General features: G+C 38.2%; 3 protein-coding genes across 4 annotated transcripts; 1 reads left to right on the forward strand and 2 right to left on the reverse strand.

Annotated features, from left to right (window-relative positions):
* Window positions 1–669: 669 nt before the first annotated feature.
* Window positions 670–2,640, reverse strand: LOC126621305 (receptor protein kinase CLAVATA1-like). The gene is made up of 2 exons (XM_050289732.1): window positions 1,609–2,640; window positions 670–1,116 (listed from the first exon to the last, which is right to left on the reverse strand). Exons 1-2 carry the CDS (start codon window positions 2,534–2,536, stop codon window positions 875–877), a joined length of 1,170 nt encoding a protein of 389 aa, XP_050145689.1. The 5' UTR covers window positions 2,537–2,640; the 3' UTR covers window positions 670–874.
* Window positions 2,641–12,042: 9,402 nt separating this feature from the next.
* LOC126621287 (receptor protein kinase CLAVATA1-like) lies at window positions 12,043–15,690 on the reverse strand. The gene is made up of 2 exons (XM_050289709.1): window positions 12,986–15,690; window positions 12,043–12,564 (listed from the first exon to the last, which is right to left on the reverse strand). Exons 1-2 carry the CDS (start codon window positions 15,579–15,581, stop codon window positions 12,245–12,247), a joined length of 2,916 nt encoding a protein of 971 aa, XP_050145666.1. The 5' UTR covers window positions 15,582–15,690; the 3' UTR covers window positions 12,043–12,244.
* An 835-nt stretch (window positions 15,691–16,525) lies between these two features.
* Window positions 16,526–17,790, forward strand: LOC126621314 (uncharacterized). 2 transcript variants are annotated; one of them, XM_050289743.1, is made up of 3 exons: window positions 16,526–17,290; window positions 17,379–17,431; window positions 17,602–17,790. In XM_050289743.1, exons 1-2 carry the CDS (start codon window positions 16,549–16,551, stop codon window positions 17,393–17,395), a joined length of 759 nt encoding a protein of 252 aa, XP_050145700.1. In that variant the 5' UTR covers window positions 16,526–16,548; the 3' UTR covers window positions 17,396–17,431; window positions 17,602–17,790. The 2 variants fall into 2 exon arrangements, with proteins under 2 accessions (XP_050145700.1, XP_050145699.1); XM_050289742.1 differs by having other exon boundaries at window positions 17,379–17,790.
* Window positions 17,791–20,027: the final 2,237 nt, after the last annotated feature.

Genomic DNA, 20,027 nt, shown 5'->3' on the forward strand with positions numbered 1-20,027 from the left:
TGTATACCAAAACTTTACATAAAGGGAGGGATGCACGAGTGTCATGTATGAAAGCGAAGTGATTCAAAATGAGATGTAATCAAATGATGATACCAAGACACATCAACGATAAACATAACATTGTTGATCATTTCCTTGATATAGATAGACGTTAGTCTTCACTATGGTAGGAGAGACGTAATTTTACTATAATTGTGATCAATTAGAAACAATAACCTAATTGATATTTGGAGACACTACATAAAAAGTGAGTAATAGCTACCCATGGTGCAACTATTACCTACTTTTTGACTTTTTTTGTCACGTTCACCACTCTTTCTAATTAATAAAGTAACGTTATATTCACCACATTTTATATATCACATCTCTACTCTAATAAAGTTATGACCCACTAGTATGAATACGTCTCACCTATATTAGACGTTAGGAATATAGTACAAATGTGTACAAAATGAAAGAATAAAATGCACCTTCACAACTCATCTCCGTTGAATGAACAAAAATAATCACTTTCACAACTCAACCCCGAATTTGTTGTTGTGGATTCACTCGCCGATGTTACAACCAAACTTCCATCAGAACAAACTGGGAAAATTATAATTTTGTGCTTCAAATGTGCGAAGAGAATGAATAATATTCATTTTGGACCAAAAATAAAAGAAATTAAAATTTTCAAAAGAAATATCTGAATTCCATTGCATTATATTTTTTAATAAAAGTTTGTATTGTGGAGACTGAAACAACAGTGGTACAAATTTCAAAATTTTACCTTGAACAACTCCAATTTAACACGCTGATATTCTATTGGTAGCCTTTTTACCTTTAACACCTCCAGTTTAACATCGAAATTAAGATTGACTATGCTTGGAGAAGACTATGTAGGAGGATTACTGATCAGGTGAACTACTTCCCTCATCGTAGGTCTTGCAGAGCTATCGTTGTCGACACGCAGCATTGCCAGTTTGAACAAATGTATGACAGCCGCCAAGGGGTATCCGGCGAGATTTGGATCCACCACTGCTAGTACCGATGATGAACTGGACAACGACTTGGTAGTTTTCCTCACCCAACCCACTATGTTTATAGCGTCTTCATAGTTCATCACTGCTTTCCTCCCTGTTATGAGCTCCAGCAAAACCACACCAAAACTGTACACGTCACTTTCAGTGTATAACCGTACTCAGTAAGTTTGTGCACCATCATATAAAAAAAATATATTGTTAGTGGAAGTGGACCAAAAAACAGGTCTAGCTAGATAGATGCTCGACTAACAAGATACTTGATTATATAATATTTGACATGTTTTGGTGAAGGTAGGGGGCTTTTGATAACCATTTCATTAACATTTTTTATTTTTATAAAAATGAAACCTGATTTCAAAATCAAGTCAGAATGTAAAAACTCAGAAAAACATATTTTAGATTTTGGTTTTAAGTTTTTATTTTTCATATTTTTTTATTTGAAAATTAAAAACCATTATCAAACAAGTTTTAATTTTTCGATTTTTCTATAATGAAAGAAAAAACTAAAAACCCTATAAACTGAAAATTAAAATAGTTATCAAACAATTCTTTAATTAATTAATCGAAGATGAAATAGATTACGGACCTGGGGCGATGTAACCGAAGGAACCAGCAACTGAAGACATGCAATCAGCTGCTACTCCATGAAAGTACTTGGCGAGCCCAAAATCAGCAACATGAGCCTCAAAGTTTGAATCCAACAAGATGTTATGGGACTTGACATCTCTGTGTATAATCAGGGGTGAACAGTCACGGTGCAGATAACACAATCCCTTTGCAGCCTCCACTGCAATTTTATACCTCCTCTCCCACTGCAACTCCCCTCCATTTTCCCCATGCAATATTTTTCCCAAGCTACCATTAGGCATGTACTCGTACAACAACAAATTAGAGTCCTTATTGTTCGACATGTATCCCAAAACCCTCACTATGTTTCGGTGTTTGATTCGTCCCAGCGTCTTAATTTCCGCTGCAAATCCATGATCCGTTTTTGCTGTATTACTTGATGATCCTACTAGCTGTTTGATTGCTATGACGAGGCCGCTTGGCATGGTTGCCCGGTAGACAACCCCAGCACCACCTTTGCCTATAATGTTCTCTTGCTTTAAGCACTGTAGCAAGTCCTCGACTTTGAGGTCGAGCTGCTGGAACAATGTGAACCTCCAACCACTAGATTTTTGAATATTTCTTCCTGTACAAACCTTTATCAGTAGGAATACCAGAAGTAGGATAAGTAGGGAACCGAGAACCGCAGGTAGTCCAACCATGATCATAAGACCGAGCCTGGAGGAACCAAACACATTGTGGTCTTGAGATTTCTTGTTAATGAAGGAACACGGGCGTGAGACGTTGGTACAGAGATAGGGGTTCCCACGAAACGAGGCAATGTCCAGAAAATGACCCCTGGTTGGGATTCTACCGGTGAAATTGTTATAAGAGAGATCCAAAGTTGTAAGGGTTTCCATGGCGGGTATTCCGTCAGGTATTTGGCCAGTGAGTTGGTTCCGAGACATATTTATCCCTCTTGGGATTTCGCCGACCAAATTGTTTCGACTCAAATCAAGGGACTCTAGAGACGAACAATTAGAAACAGAAGCTGGAATTTCGCCACCGAGCTTGTTGACGCTGATGTTGATCTTTGATAACACTATCAAGCTGGAATTTATGTGTCACATTAGCACTTAACGGAATTTTTGACAGAATTTTGACGAAATGATCACATTGATTTGCGACACCTATTTTCAGGGACTACATTTATTGATTTTTAATTTTAGGGACCATTTTGATGGTGAGGGTCAATTTTAGGGACTATTTGTGATAAAAACCCAAAAAGAAATTGAAGAACCCCCAATTTTTATTTCAAATTAAAGAACTCAAAGAAGGCTGGAGAGAGAAGTCGTGGGAGGAGCTTGGAGGTAGGCCTAGCAATTCCTGACACGACCCAATAACCCGACACGACATGACACGAAATTAACAGGTGTTCGGGTCGACACGATAACGAAACGGGTCGTTATCGGGTAACCCGATAAGCACCTGTTAAGATAACGGGTTTGTTCGGGTATACACGTGGGTAACACGATACACGATAAGCAGAATATTAATTTAATAATTTATAACCCTAAAAAAATACTATAATAATTATATATATATATATTAATTTAACAATTTTATACCCCTAAAAACTATAATAATTATATATATATATATTAAATTAACTATAATAATTATAATAATTATATATACTATAATAATTATACCCAAAATATTAACTATAATAATTATATATATATATATATATATTAAATTTTATACCCCTAAAAACTATAATAATTATACATACAAAATAAATAGATTTAAATCTACTTAATAAATAAATATATATATATACACACACACACCATTGAACTTCATGGGATACGAATTATACGAAACTAATTTCAACGATCCAACCATCAAACATGTTTGTATATACTTCGAGATCGCATACGCCAAAAATTGCAAAAAACAAACATTCAGAGAGCAAGTAACGGGACAAAACTTTTCGACGATTATAAACGAAAAATCACGATTTAACGGTTATTTTAACTCCGATTTTGATGATTTTTTACAACCACACTCCTTGACCCTATATGAATACAATGATTGAATTCGATCTTCAATTTAAAATATTTACACTAGTGGATACCACAAAATCTTATGTTATACTTAATAAAAGTATGAATAAACTCTTAAGTATTAGTAAATCTATTGTTTTGATGGGATACTCGTTTTACAAAACTAGTTTCAATGATCCAACCGTCAAACATGTTTGTATATACTTCGAGATCGCATACGCCAAAAATTGCAAAAAACAAACATTCAGAGATCAAGTAATGGGACAAAAGTTTTCGACGGTTATAAACAAAAAATCACGATTTAACGGTTAGTTTAACTCCGATTTTGATGATTTTTTACAACTACACTCCTTGACCCTATATGAATACAAGTAATGAATTCGATCTTCAATTTAAAATATTTACACTAGTGGATACCACAAAATCTTATGTTATACTTAATAAAAGTATGAATAAACTATTAAGTATTAGTGAATCTATTGTTTTGATAGGATACTCATTCTACGAAACTAGTTTCAAAGATCCAACCGTCAAACATGTTTGTATATACTTCGAGATCGCATACGTCAAAAATTACAAAAAACAAACATTCAGAGATCAATTAACAGGACAAAACTTTTCGACGGTTATAAAAAGAAAAATCACGATTTAACGGTCATTTTAACTCTGATTTTGATGATTTTTTGCAACTACACTCCTTGACCTTATATGAATACAATGATTGAATTCGATCTTCAATTTAAAATATTTACACTAGTGGATACCACAAAATATTATATTATACTTAATAAAAGTATGAATAAACTATTAAGTATTAGTGAATCTATTGTTTTGATGGGATACTCATTCTACGAAACTAGTTTCAATGATCCAACCGTCAAACATGTTTATATATACTTCGAGATCGCATACGCCAAAAATTGCAAAAAACAAACATTCAGAGAGCAAGTAACGGGACAAAACTTTTCGACGGTTATAAACGAAAAATCACGATTTAACGGTTATTTTAACTCCGATTTTGATGATTTTTTACAACTACACTCCTTGACCCTATATGAATACAATGATTGAATTCGATCTTCAATTTAAAATATTTACACTAGTGGATACCACAAAATCTTATGTTATACTTAATAAAAGTATGAATAAACTCTTAAGTATTAGTGAATCTATTGTTTTAATGGGATACTCATTCTACGAAACTAGTTTCAATGATCCAACCGTCAAACATGTTTGTATATATTTCGAGATCGCATACGCCAAAAATTGCAAAAAAAAAAACATTCAGAGAGCAAGTAACGGGACAAAAATGTTCGACGGTTATAAACGAAAAATCATGATTTAACGGTTAATTTAACTCCGATTTTGATAATTTTTTACAACTACACTCCTTGACCTTATATGAATACAATGATTGAATTCGATCTTCAATTTAAAATATTTACACTAGTGGATACCACAAAATCTTATGTTATACTTAATAAAAGTATGAATAAACTATTAAGTATTAGTGAATCTATTGTTTTGATGGGATACTCATTCTACGAAACTAGTTTCAAAGATCCAACCGTCAAACATGTTTGTATATACTTCGAGATCGCATACGTCAAAAATTACAAAAAACAAACATTCAGAGATCAATTAACGGGACAAAACTTTTCAACGGTTATAAAAAGAAAAATCACGATTTAACGGTCATTTTAACTCTGATTTTGATAATTTTTTTCAGCTACACTCCTTGACCTTATATGAATACAATGATTGAATTCGATCTTCAATTTAAAATATTTACACTAGTGGAAACCACAAAATCTTATATTATACTTAATAAAAGTATGAATAAACTATTAAGTATTAGTGAATCTATTGTTTTGATGAGATACTCATTCTACGAAACTGGTTTCAAAGATCCAACCGTCAAACATGTTTGTATATACTTCACGATCGTATACGTCAAAAATTACAAAAAAACAAACATTCAGAGATCAAGTAACGGGACAAAACTTTTCGACGGTTATAAATGAAAAATCACGATTTAACGGTCATTTTAACTCTGATTTTGATGTTTTTTTACAACCACACTCCTTGACACTATATGAATACAATGATTGAATTCGATCTTCAATTTAAAATATTTACACTAGTGGATACCACAAAATCTTATATTATACTTAATAAAAGTATGAATAAACTATTAAGTATTAGTGAATCTATTGTTTTGATGGGATACGAATTATACGAAACTAATTTCAACGATCCAACCACCAAACATGTTTGTATATACTTCGAGATCGCATACACCAAAAATTGCAAAAAACAAACATTCAGAGAGCAAGTAACGGGACAAGACTTTTTGACGGTTATAAACGAAAAATCACGATTTAACGGTCATTTTAACTCCGATTTTGATGATTTTGTACAACCACACTCCTTGACCCTATATGAATACAATGATTGAATTCGATCTTCAATTTAAAATATTTACACTAGTGGAAACCACAAAATCTTATGTTATACTTAATAAAAGTATGAATAAACTCTTAAGTATTAGTGAATCTATTGTTTTGATGGGATACTCATTCTACGAAACTATTTTCAATGATCCAACCGTCAAACATGTTTGTATATATTTCGAGATCGCATACGCCAAAAATTGCAAAAAACAAACATTCAGAGAGCACGTAACGGGACAAAACGTTTTGACGGTTGTAAACAAAAAATCACGATTTAACGGTTAATTTAACTCCGATTTTGATGATTTTTTACAACTACACTCCTTGACCTTATATGAATACAATGATTGAATTCGATCTTCAATTTAAAATATTTACACTAGTGGATACCACAAAATCTTATGTTTATACTTAATAAAAGTATGGTATAATACTATTGTTTTATTTTTTTTCATAATTATTTTGGTAAACTTCTCATAATTTGAATGATTTTTAATGTTTGGTTTTTCTATGCTTAGTTTATGCAGAAGATAGTTATGACGTGGAAAACTTTACTGAAAACATCATCAACATAACTCTTGAAGGCAATAGATCAAGCCAAAGTTCCAATGCAATTTCATGATGATCGATGTAAATCGAGGATTTTGTAAATTCAGGTTTAAACTTTTGAGAAAGATTTCACAACCTTGAAAACAAAAATTGTTTCATTTTGCATATCCTTGCACATTTAAAATTTGTAATAGATTAGTAGTGTATGTATTATTTTTTTATTAGGCTCTTATTTTCGAGTGTAGATGTAGTACTTAAACGACAAATGTGTTTTAATGTTTTGAAGTAATATTTATGTGGCAATGTGTGGTATGTGCAAATTTAAGAAAAAAAATATATTTTTCTTAACGGGTCATAACGGGTCGGGTCACTTTACCCGTTGGGTAAAGTGACACGACCTGTTAAGGACCCGTTAAGATAACGGGTGTGACACGACACAACCTGTTAAGATAACATGTGTTACACGAAAACGACACGAACACGACTGACACGACCCGTTTGCCAGGCCTACTTGGAGGGATCATAGTTGATGGTTAGAAACGAATCGTGGGTTTCTTAACTTTTTTTTTTCTCTTAGTTTTTTCAATAGGGGTAAAATTGTATTTTAAAAGATAAAAAAATAATAGATGAATTTGAAGCAACTTCAAATGAGATGTCAAAAAGTCTACATCAACATTAACAGTAAAAAAATGACATAATCAGTGTTCTCCAACCACAATGTCAATTCATATGTGACATGACATGTAATAGCAGAAGGGGGAGTTGCTGTCAAATTTGACAACAGCTTCAAATATGTTTTTTATGATTTTTATTATTAGCTTTTGTTTTAAAACTACTAATTATAATTATAAAAAGTAAATAATGTAATAAATAATAGTTTAAACTTGACATATTGGGGTGAAGAACAAAATTTAAGAGAAAATCAATGTGCCACAACCTTCAAATTAAATTTTTATGTTTAAAATTTGACATTTCCTTTCCACTTAGTAATACGGTTTAGTAGTATTTTACTTGTAAGTGAGAGGTTTTAAGTATAATTCTCGCTTAAGGCGGATTTGAACCACATTATTATGACTCGCCCATTGTGAGGCTTAGTCGATTCTCCCACCTCCTTAATGTAGATAATATCGTTTGTTTAATTTTTTTTTTTAAAGAAGATGGTCTTAGATGTAAAATGCCATAATGGTATGTAAATAGAAACATAACCTCATATTAATAGAAACTTAATATTATGGTGCCCTGATTTTCTGGGGACCTGGGCGGCCATCTTGCTAGCCTGAACCACTGCCAACTAGTGTTTGAGTAGGATTTTTATTTTTATTTTGGAAAATATACAATTTATTTTTTGTAACACAATTAACTATACCCATCAGAAGCATTGGGGAGTGGTCGGCAAAGATGTGTGTAATGGGATTCGGTCAGTTCTGGTAATATTCTCCGAAAAATTAACTATACCCATGTTACATTAATTCCAAAAGTCAAAGATGCTACGATGATGACTCAACTTTGCCCTATTAGCTTGTGCAATGTGTTATACAAAATAGTGGCGAAGGTCCTCACAAACAGGTTGAAGTTTATCCTTACGCAGGTTATATCCCATACTCAAAGTGATTTCATTCCGGGACGCTTAATCTTCGATAATTACTTGGTTACTGTTGAGGTTGCTCATTATATGCATAAAAGGTCATTGGGAGTTAATGGGCTTATGGCTTTGAAATTAGACATGAGTAAGGCCTACGATCGAGTGTAATGGAAGTTTTTGGAGGCTATGATGCGAAGGTTGGGATTCGCTAAAAGGTGGATCCATATGGTCATGTTGTGTGTGTCCACGGTGACTTATTCCTTTAAGTTAAATGGGGATCCGGTGGGTTATGTGCACCTAGAAAGAGGAATAAGACAAGGAGATCCTCTCTCCCCTTTCTGATTTGTGTTATGTGCAGAAGGCTTGTCGACTCTCTTGTCGAAGGCTGAGTTTGATGGAGAGTAACATGGGATCAAGGTGTGTTGTGCTGCTCCTAGTATTCATCATTTGTTTTTCGCTGATGACAGTTTTCTTTTTGCCCAAGGTACTATTGGTGAATGCCAGGTCATAAAATAGGTATTGCGAAGGTATAAGTTGGCTTCGGGACAAGCAGTTAATTTTGAGAAGAGTTGTGTTTCATTTAGTCCCAACCTCAATATTTATGATAGGCAGTTATTGGCTGATAGTCTTGGGATGCGAAGAGTGGATTTTCATGATAAATATCTGGGTTTGCTAGTTTTGGTCCGAAAATCGAAAAAAGAAACCTTTGCGTATGTGAAAGATAAGGTGTGGAAAAAGTTGCAAAGTTGGCGAGGCGGTTTACTTAGTAGTGTGGGTTGCGAATTATTGGTGAAGACGGTGGCGCAGGCCTTACCTACATATTCCATGCAATGTTTTATACTCTCTAAATCATTTTGCGAGGAGTTGAATATGATGATAGCGAAGTTTTGGTGGAGTGGTGACCCGGGGAAAAGGAAAATACATTGGCTCAATTGGAGAGTGTTGTGTAAGTCTAAGCAGGAGGGAGGTCTTGGGTTTAGAGACCTTTATGCATTCAATTTGGCTTTATTAGCCAAACAGGCATGGCGTTTTCTGCACAATCCTGAGGCATTGGTGTATCGGTTTTTCAAGGCCCAGTACTTCCCTACCACAGATTTTCTTGAAGCTCGGGTAACATCTAATAGCTCATATGTCTGGCGTAGTATTGTCACTTTGAGATCGGTTCTCCACAATGGACTTCGGTGGCAGATGGGTAATGGTAAGTTGATTCATATTTGAAAGGACAATTGGGTGCCGAGGGAGTCATGCCTCCAGATTTTGACCCCACCACCATTACATTGGAATGGTGAAGCCACGGTGGATGGCTTGTTGAGGCCGGATGTTAAGTAGTGGGATGAGAGTTTGTTGATTTCACTTTTTTTCTCAGGAGGAAGTGGAACTAATTCAAGGGATCACACTTAGCTTGCGTGATATTGCTGATTGCAGAGTGTGGCATTAGGCAGATTTACGGTCCGAAGTGCGTATCATGTTGCTCGAGGAATAATTGCTGCTAGTGGGGAAAGAGCTGAAGGCTCATACTCGTACACTAGTAATAATGGGGACAAGCTATGGAAGAAGCTATGGACGACTTGTGTCCCTGGGAAAGTAAAGATTTGTGTGTGGTGTGCATGTTTGGATTCTTTGCCTACAAGGTTAAATCTTTGTAAGCGAAGGGTGCCAGTCAACAGTGGTTATCTTATATGTGGTTGCCAGGTGGAATCCGTAAAGCATGTTTTGCGTGATTGCCATGTTGCTAAAGCCGTATGGTTTCACGGTTTGGGTGTAGGGGTGGAAAGTGGGCACGGTGTGAATTTCTTGAATTGGTTAGCAAATCTGCATTTACAGGGATCTCCGGTGGGATTTGAGCTTGGTATAATGTTGGTTTGGTCACTATGGCATCACCGGAATGAAGTTCTTTGGAATGGTAAGTACTCAAATCTGGATGAGATCGTATTACAGACGGAGGGTTAGTTACATGAATTCCACAAGTGCCATAAGACGGACATAAGGAAGGGGAGACGTGAGTTGCAGAAGTGGATAAGACCAATGGAGGGTTGGATAAAGTGCAATTTCGATGGAGCATGGAATCACCGTCAACATTGGGATGGGTATGGAATTGTTTTGCGTAATCACTTGGGGGAGTTTTTAGGTGCTGTAGCAGGTCCCATTCATTGCTCCACGTCTGCCTTGCATGCGGAATTCTTAGCAGCTAGGCACGCTGCACAATTTGTTCAAAGGTTATATTCGGTCAATGTCCAAGTTCAACTTGAAGGAGATGCGAGCTTGGTATTGACTGCCATTAAGGGCCAAGGTGAGGATATGTCTAATTTTGGACCCATTATTAATGATTTGCGATGTTTCTGTTTGGAGTGGTCGAAGTTGACGGTAAGTCATGTGCAACGGGAAGGAATTTCGGCGGCTCATCGGCTTGCTCGGCTAGGGCTTACTTGTACTGAGGAGATTGTGTGGTTCGAGGATCCTCCGTATTTAATTCAGGATATTTTGTTGGAGAAAGGATTATAAGTTTGATTGTTCATTTGAGGATAGGTCTATTGTTGTGCGGGACACTCTTTTCCTTGTACCGGGTTGAAATCCCCGGCAAGGTTTTTATCGAGGCCCATTTTGCACACTATCCTCAGTTTATACGAATTATGTTTTGTTTAATGAATATCGTACCTTTTGTTCAAAAAAAAAATTTCTTAATTTCTTCAACAAAAAAATGCATTAATATTTTTATTAATTTGTAAAAAATAAAAAATAAAAAATCTAATACAAAAGGTTTCATTTAATTTAAAAAATAATTTATGGTCCAATCATGTTTCTTGTCGAACTGCACCCAACTCTGGACAAAATTGAGTCGTAGCTAAGTCTATTCAAGTAAATGTGCTAAAGTTAGTCAAAGTCAATGAAGTGAATCCTATCCCCTGAAACATATTGCCCTGCAGCATCTACGGGATCTTTAACAAAACTTTTAAGAATTCAATTCATTTACACCAAAACTTTACATAAAGTAAATCTGCAAAACTTTTAAGAATTCAAACCAAAACTTTACGTAAAGGGAGGGATGCACGATTTTCATGTGTGAAAGCGAAATGATTCAAATACGAGGCATAATCAAATGATGTTATTGAGGCACACGATAATGATAAACATAACATTGTTGATCATCTCTATGGAATAGGTAGATGTTAGATTTTGATTCACTTTTACTGAAATTGTGATCAACATTATGATCAATTAGAAACAATAACCTAATTAATTTTTGGAGACACTACAAGAAAAGTGAGCAATAGCTACTCTAGTTAGTGACTACTTTGGTAATTGTTGCTGGGTGACAATGGTGTTGCCAATGAGAAAATAGTGATAAAAGTTCAAATATATCTATATTGATGCATTTGTCGCCATTGTGGTGTAACTATTACCTACTTTTTAGTTTTTTGTAACACTCATCACCAGAGTAAAATTACATTTATCACATTTTGTATATACCACATTTCTAATAGAAGAAAGAATCCACCAGTATCAATAGGTCACACCTATATTAGACATTAGGGATGTAGTACAAATAAATGTGTACAAAATGAAAGAATTAATATAATGCACCTTCACAACTCAACTCTGTTGAATGAAAAAAAATTAGTTACTTTCACAACTCAAATCTATTTTTACTCCAACAAGTTTTGGTAAAATGCCTATGGTACGTTATAATATTTACACTACAAGGAAAAAAAGCCTTTTAGGACTAGGGTTTTCATCATAAATGTTTTGAGGCAAGAACCAACATGTGTTTTTTTTTTAAGATGAACTAACATATGTTTCGTTTCATACAAAAGATCTCAGTATTATTCGTAATGATACCATTATTCATCTATTGTACCTTAATTTGTAAAGTTTTAACATCATTTTACACATTCTTCAACAATACCAGTTTAGACAATTCAAATATATGAGCATTATTCTGCTACACTACAACTCGCTCAAAAATTATAGTTCTTTAGATCCCAAAAACATATCTAAATTAAGGTTGACTATGCTTGAAGAAGACTATGTAGGAGGATTACTGATCAGGCAAACGACTTCCCTCATCGTAGGTCTTGCAGTGCTGTCGTTGTCGACACAAAGCATTGCCAGTTTGAACAAGTGTACGGCAGCCGCCAAGGGGTATACGGCGAGATTTGGATCCACCACTGCTAGTACCGATGATGAACTGGACAACGACTTGGTAGTTTTCCTCACCCAACCCACTAAGCTTATAGCGTCTTCATAGTTCATCACTGCTTTCCTCCCTGTTATTAGCTCCAGCAAAACCACACCAAAACTGTACACGTCTATTTTCTCATCCACTTTTAGTGTATAACCGTACTCTGTAAGTTTGCACCATCATATAAAAAAAAATTATTGTTAGAGGACCAAAAAACAGGTCTAGCTAGATAGATGCTTGACTAACAAGAAACTTTTTTATATTTGACGTGTTTTGGTGAAGGTACGGAGCTTTTGATAACCATTTCATTTACATTTATTTTATTTATTTTATTTTTTATACAAATGAAATCTGATTTCAAAATCAAGTCAGAATGTAAAAACTCACAAAAGCATATTTTAGATTTTGGTTTTCAGTTTTCATTTTTCATTTTTTTTTATTTGAAAATTAAAAACCGTTATCAAACAAGTTTTAATTTTTCGATTTTAATGAAAGAAAAAACTAAAAACCCTATAAACTGAATATTAAAATAGTTATCAAACAATTCTTTAATTAATTAATCGAAGATGAAATAGATTACGGACCTGGGGCGATGTAACCGAAGGAACCAGCAAATGAAGACATGCAATCAGCTGCTACTCCATGAAAGTACTTAGCGAGCCCAAAATCAGCAACATGAGCCTCAAAGTTTGAATCCAACAAGATGTTATGGGACTTGATATCTCTGTGTATAATCAGGGGTGAACAGTCATGGTGCAGATAACACAATCCCTTAGCAGCCTCCACTGCAATTTTATACCTCCTCTCCCACTGCAGTTCCCCTCCATTTTCCCCATGCAATATTTTTCCCAAGCTACCATTAGGCATGTACTCGTACAACAACAAATTAGAGTCCTTATTGTTCGACATGTGTCCCAAAAGCCTCACTATGTTTCGGTGTTTGATTTGCCCCAGCGTCTTAATCTCCGCTGCAAATCCATGATCCCTTTGCCCTCTATTACTTGATGATCCTACTAGCTGTTTGATTGCTATGTCAAGGCCGCTTGGCATGGTTCCCCGGTAGACAATCCCAGCACCGCCTTTGCCTATTATGTTCTCTTGCTTTATGCACTGTAGCAAGTCCTCGACTTTGAGGTCGAGCTGCTGGAACAATGTGAGCCTCCAACCACTAGATTTTTGAATATTTCTTCCTGTACAAACCTTTATCAGTAGGAATACTAGAAGCAGGATAAGTAGGGAACCGAGAACCGCAGGTAGTCCAGCGATGATCATAAGACCGAGCCTGGAGGAACCAAACACATTGTGGTCTTGAGATTTCTTGTTAATGAAGGAACACGGGCGTGAGACGTTGGTACAGAGATAGGGGTTCCCACAAAACGACGCGATATCCAGAAAATGATCACTGGTTGGGATTCTACCGGTGAAATTGTTATAAGAGAGATCCAAAGTTGTAAGGGTTTCCATGCCGGGTATTCCGTCAGGTATTTGGCCAGTGAGTCGGTTCCGAGACATATTCAGAAGATAAACTAGTTTCAGCTTCTCTACCCCTCTTGGGATTTCGCCGATCAAATTGTTTCGACTCAAATCAAGCGACCCTAGAGACGAACAATTAGAAACAGAAGCTGGAATTTCGCCACCGAGCTTGTTGACGCTGATGTTGATTTTTGATAACACTATCAAGTTAAAGATTTCGTCTGGTATTTTCCCAGAAAATCGATTCATCTCCAGCGAGAGAGTTTTTAAGTTGTTGAGGTTTCCAATTGCGGGTGGGATCCTCCCCGAAATCTGATTCCCAGAAAGCGAGAGGATTGCGAGTGTGCCCGCTGTCATTTGTGTTGGAAGTTGACCGGACAGGCAGTTATCATTCATCTCAATCATGTCCAAGCTCGGCAAATTGAAGATCCCAACAGGAATTGTCCCGCTGATTCTGTTTTTCTTCATTCGGATTTTGACAAGAGACTTGCATTGGCCGAGCTCCAACGGAATGGGCCCAAAGAAGTTGTTATCCATCAGAATCAGCGTCCTCAGCCTCCCGCCTAAGCACAGATTTCGGGGAATCAACCCGGTCAGGCGGTTTCCGGTGACATCCAAATCCGTAAGCCTGCCGTTCTGGCCAAGACTTTCGGGTAGTTCGTATGTAAAGTTGTTCTCCCACAGCTGAAGAATCTCCAGATGAGGAAGATCGCCGATGAACTTGGGTATGGGACCGTAAAGGTCGTTCCTGTACAGATTTATTAACCTAATGCTCTTCAGCTCTGAGAAACTTTCGGGTATTTCTCCGGTGAGTTCGTTTTTGCAGAGATCCAAGGACACGAGGCTCGCCATGCTCGAAAGCTCCGGTGGTATAAAACCACTGAGCCGATTTACGAATAAAAACAACGAGTGCAAATTCTTCAAAAGGCTCAGACTCGTGGGAATCTTGCCAGTGAGGTTACAGCTGGCCATGTCGAGCACTTTCAGCAACGGCAGCGATCCAAACTCCGGTGGAATCCCGCCTTCGTAACTGTTATCGTACCCTAGGTACAATTCCTTGAGGTTCTTTAACCGTGCCAAGCTTGCCGGGAGCTTCCCGGTGAGAAAATTGCTGTTGAGGCCTAAATACTCCAAGCTCCGGATATTAGAATAACTTTCGGGAATGTTTCCCGTGAAGTAGTTGCCTCCCAGATGAAGATGTTTGAGCTTTGTACAGCCGGCGGCGAGCTCCAGCGGCAGCTGTCCCGTGAAGTTGTTATTGTAGGCGTCAAGGACCTCAAGCTCCGTCATCCCGAGCGTGATTTCTCCGGGGAACGTGCCTCTGAAGAAGTTGTTTGAGATGTTCAAATGCGTTAACGCCGTCAGGTTGGCCATCTCCGTGGGAAGCCTCCCCGAGAGGTTGTTTTCGGCGAGGTTGAGGTTCACGAGCTTGTTTAGAAGCCCGATCTCTGCTGGAATCGAGCCTCGATGCATCACGGGCGGCATATTTGAGACGTTAAGAGCAACCACTCGTGATCGCTGGTCGCATGAAACTCCAGAAAAGGAGCAATAGTGCTGGGCGGAGGGCTCCCACCCGGTAATATTCATTGCCTTCTTGAGCTTCAGTAGCGCGTCGAGGTCGTCGGCGCACGGCGATGATGGGAACAAAAGGAATATGATGAAGGAAATGTAGGCGGATATTAGCTTCTTAAATTTTTTATTTTCCATCGGTGATCACTGATCAGTGGCCACTAGCTAGTTCTTTCTTCTTGATCGTACGTGAATTCGTGATTAGTTCATAATTTATGTTAATTACATGATTTGTTTTATATAATATAGTAGTACTACGTTGACTGGAAAGATGGTAATGGGTGGGTAGGACTCCCACGGAGATGGCCACTTACCACCTTTCCACATTAGACCTACACATTATTTTCAGTGTTTCTGCCGGTAATTTTAATTTTCACACTGAGGTCATGTTGACTTGTATTAGGATTCCTATAATTGTGGGATTCCTACTGTAATTGGTTTCCTAGTTTAGGATATAATTATTCTTTCCCTTATTCTTTCCCATATTTGTATAGGGTTGTATATATACCTTGTTTTGATATGAAATAAAATTATCATTGAAAGGCATTCTTTCTTCTTGGCACCAGAGCCGGGTTAGAAAAACACTGAACCCTAAATTTTTTTTTCCTGCCGTATACCTGATCCATTGCAGCGAGCAACCTTAGGGTTGTTGCTGCCCGTTCCTTGACTGATTGCAGCGAGCACCAGAGAAGGTGTTGTTGCCCTGACCGATTGCAGCAAACACCAGATAGGGTGTTGCTGCCCTGTTGATTTGTCCAACGTGTTCTAGGTCCCATCACCACTGCTGTTTTTTTTTCTCTGCCTAGTTTGTGTCAGTCAACACCGAAGCAACAGAGAGATAGCTGAAGCAAAGGGGGCTGGTTCACAGATTGTTTCAGTGGCTGCTCCAATTATGGTGCAGTCAGAGAATTCAAGCTTTAATATTGGTATGGTTTTGGATGAAAAGAACTATGATTTATGGGCTCCCCTCATTCAAATTCATATTGCTGGAAGGAAGAAGATGGGATATCTTTGTGGGTTTATCAAGGCACCTAGCGAAGACGATCCTAAATATGATGATTGGTTTTCTGAAGATCAAAAAATTAAGAGTTGGCTTTTGTCTTCAATGAAGCCCGAGATTATGAAACGGTACATTCGGTTGTCTACATCGAAGGAGATTTGGGACTCCTTGAAGGCAGCCTACTTTGATGAGAATGACGAGGCTAGAATTTATTCGTTGAATCAGAAGGCATCCCGTCTACGTCAGAATGGCCGACCCTTAGCTACCTATTTTGGGGAGCTCACTGAGATCTTCCAAGAATTGGATCACTTTAATAAAGTATCCATGGAGTGTGAGAATGACATCAAAGTGTTTCAGAAATCCACTGAGAGACAACGGGTCTATGTGTTTCTTGGTGGTCTCGATGATGGGTTTGATCAGGTGCGTGGAGAAGTGCTGCGGAATGATCCCCTACTTGGCCTGCAGGCTTCTTATGCCTATGTTCGTCGAGAAGCCGATCGAAAGGAAGCAATGAAGACAGAGGTTGACAAGGGGGAGTCTGCTGCCATGGCAGCAAGGGCCTGTGGATCATCTAGTGGGTCGAACCGAGAAGGGGTACAAAACCGGCCTGGATCAACTCGGCCGAGCCAGACAAGCCGGGATCGTCCACAAGGTAAGTGCCCACACTGTGGCCTGACGGGACACTCCAAGAGTCGTTGTTTTGAGCTGATTGGATATCCCGAGAATTGGGATAAGACCCGTGATCCTCGGTGCAACAAATCTCGAGCCTCCATTGCTGAAACCAAGAATGACTCGAATCAGATAGCGAACAAGGCATCTGCCATGATAGCTGCGGTAGGAAGTGATGGTAAGGCACTCAGTACTTCTACTTCTGTTATGAATAATACATGGATAATTGATTCTGGAGCTACTGAACATATGACTTGTGATTCTAGACAGGTTCCATCACTAAAAACATCCACACAAACCGAGGTCAATGTTGCTAATGGTAATGTCGTCCCTGTTATTGGGGAAGGCGTTGTTTCCTTTTCCGATACCATGAAACTTGACACTGTTCTTATGGTTCCCTCTCTAAATTATAATTTGTTGTCCGTTGCTCAAATAACCCTTGCCTTACATTGTTTGGTTATTTTTTGGCCCTATTTTTGTGTTTTTAAGGACATCCGGACGCGGAAGACGATTGGTTATGGTATTAGAAGAGGGAAACTTTATTACTTGGAGTTGACCACCAGTAGTTCTAGCTTGCTGACTTAAGCTCTTTCCGTTGATGATTCTCAAGGGGTTACTAATAAAGTGTCAGACATCTGGATGTGGCACCGGCGCCTTGGGCATGCTTCCTTTGGTTATCTGCATAAGTTATTTCCTAGTTTGTTTGTCAAGAATGATGTTTCTCAATTTAAGTGTGATGTTTGTGAAATGGCTAAGAGCCATCGAACCTCTTTTCCTCCCAGTTTAAATAAAAGTACCGTTCCTTTTATGATTGTGCATTTTGATGTATGGGGGGACCGTCAAAAGTAGCCACTCTTGGTGGTGCTCATTGGTTTGTTACTTTTATTGATGATTGTACCCGCATGACGTGGGTTATTTTGTTAAAGTCAAAGAGTGAAGTTAGTTCGGCCTTCCAACGGTTTCATAAAATGATTGTTGTACAATACAACAGGAATATCCAGGTTCTTCGCAGTGACAATGGGGGAGAGTATGTTAATATGGAACTTCGTTCATTCTTCGAGTTGCATGGTATTGTTCATCAGACCACGTGTCCGTATACTCCTCAACAGAATGGGGTTGCAGAAAGGAAAAATCGACACTTGTTGGAAATGGTTCGTGCTTCCTTACTTGCGGCATATCTGCCGCTCCATTATTGGGGAGAGGCACTTACGTCTGTAACTTATCTTATTAATCGCCTTCCATCTCGGACTCTCAACTTCCATACGCCATTTCAGGCTCTCACATCTCAGACTAGCAGGCCCCCGACTCCCAATCTTCCCCCACGGGTCATCGGATATGTTGCGTTTGTTCACCTCCATCCACCTCAACGGAAGACTAAACTTGAACCTAGAGCTCTTCGTTGTGTTTTCTTGGGGTATGCTACTACCCAGAAAGGGTATCGTTGTTATCATCCTTCGAGTAAAAAGATGTTTATTACTAAGGATGTGGTTTTTCACGAGACTGAAATGTTCTTTGGTTCCTCCCCGTCCTCACTTCAGGGGGAGTACCGCAATGATGAAGTTCTGACTCACGATAATAGGGATGTGTTGAGCTTGGAGTACACAGCTTCTGGAAGAGGGCAACAGCCCACGGTACCTGGAGAAGGGCAGCAGCCAATGCCCGTGACACCTGGAGAAGGGCAGTAGCCCGTGTTTTCTGGGTTTAGTCCTACCCAGCAGCCTACTGAGGAGCAGCCAACAAGTTAGGAAGAGGAGCAGCCCACGGGTCTCACGGGTATTGAGTTGGAAGATGAGATGCAGCCGCCCAATTGCCGTGAAACAGAGCAGCAATTACAGTATGTGTCACGAGATACTACTTCTCATAACCAATCGTCTTTTACACCGGATGCACCCCCACTTCGTCGCCTTCCAGAGCGCATTAATAGAGGTATTCCCAAACCCACTTATGAGGCAGATCCTGATTGTAAACACAAGTATTCCATGAGTGAGCCAAACTCTGATTCCAGAGTGAGATACCCATTAAATCATTATGTGTCTACCTGTCACCTGTCAGAATCAAATAAGTCATTTGTATATCAATTATCTACTGTATCTATTCCTAACAGTGTGCAGGAGGCTTTAGCAGATTCCCGCTGGAAAGATGCAATGAACGAGGAATTGAGATCGTTGAAGAAGAATGCTACCTAGGAAATAACTGACTTGTCAGCCGGAAAGAAAACAGTGGGATGCAAATGGGTTTATACAGTAAAATATAAAGTCGACGGAACGGTAGATCGCTTTAAAGCAAGATTGGTGGCAAAGGGGTATACACAGAAATATGGCATTGATTACACTGATACGTTCGCACCAGTGGCAAAGATCAATACAGTTCGTGTTCTACTATCCTTAGCAGCAAATCTGGATTGGCCTTTGCAACAGTTCGACGTAAAAATGTTTTCCTCCATGGAGATCTGACTGAGGAGATTTACACGGGACCTTCCACCAGGGTGCAGTGATTCGGACAGACGGAAACAAAAGGTATGTAGGATCAAGAAATCACTGTATGGATTAAAGCAGTCTCCGAGAGCTTGGTTTGGTAGATTTACCAAGTCCATGAGGGCATTTGGGTATATACAGAGTAATTGGGATCACACGTTGTTTCTGAAACACCAGAACGGAAAGGTTACGGCTCTAATCGTGTATGTGGATGATATGGTGGTTACTGGTGATGATCCTGTTGAGCAAGCAGCCTTGAAAAGTTATTTATCCACGGAATTTGAAATGAAAGATCTTGGTCCTTTGAAATATTTTCTTGAGATTGAAGTATCAAGATGCAAGTTCGGGATATTTCTATCACAAAGGAAGTATGTTCTTGACCTGTTGGAAGAAACCGGTATGACAGCATGTAAGCCGGTGTCTACTCCGTTGGCCGAAGGA

The sequence above is a fragment of the Malus sylvestris genome, chromosome 5 (genome assembly GCF_916048215.2).
Source record: "Malus sylvestris chromosome 5, drMalSylv7.2, whole genome shotgun sequence".
Classification (NCBI taxonomy): domain Eukaryota; kingdom Viridiplantae; phylum Streptophyta; class Magnoliopsida; order Rosales; family Rosaceae; genus Malus; species Malus sylvestris.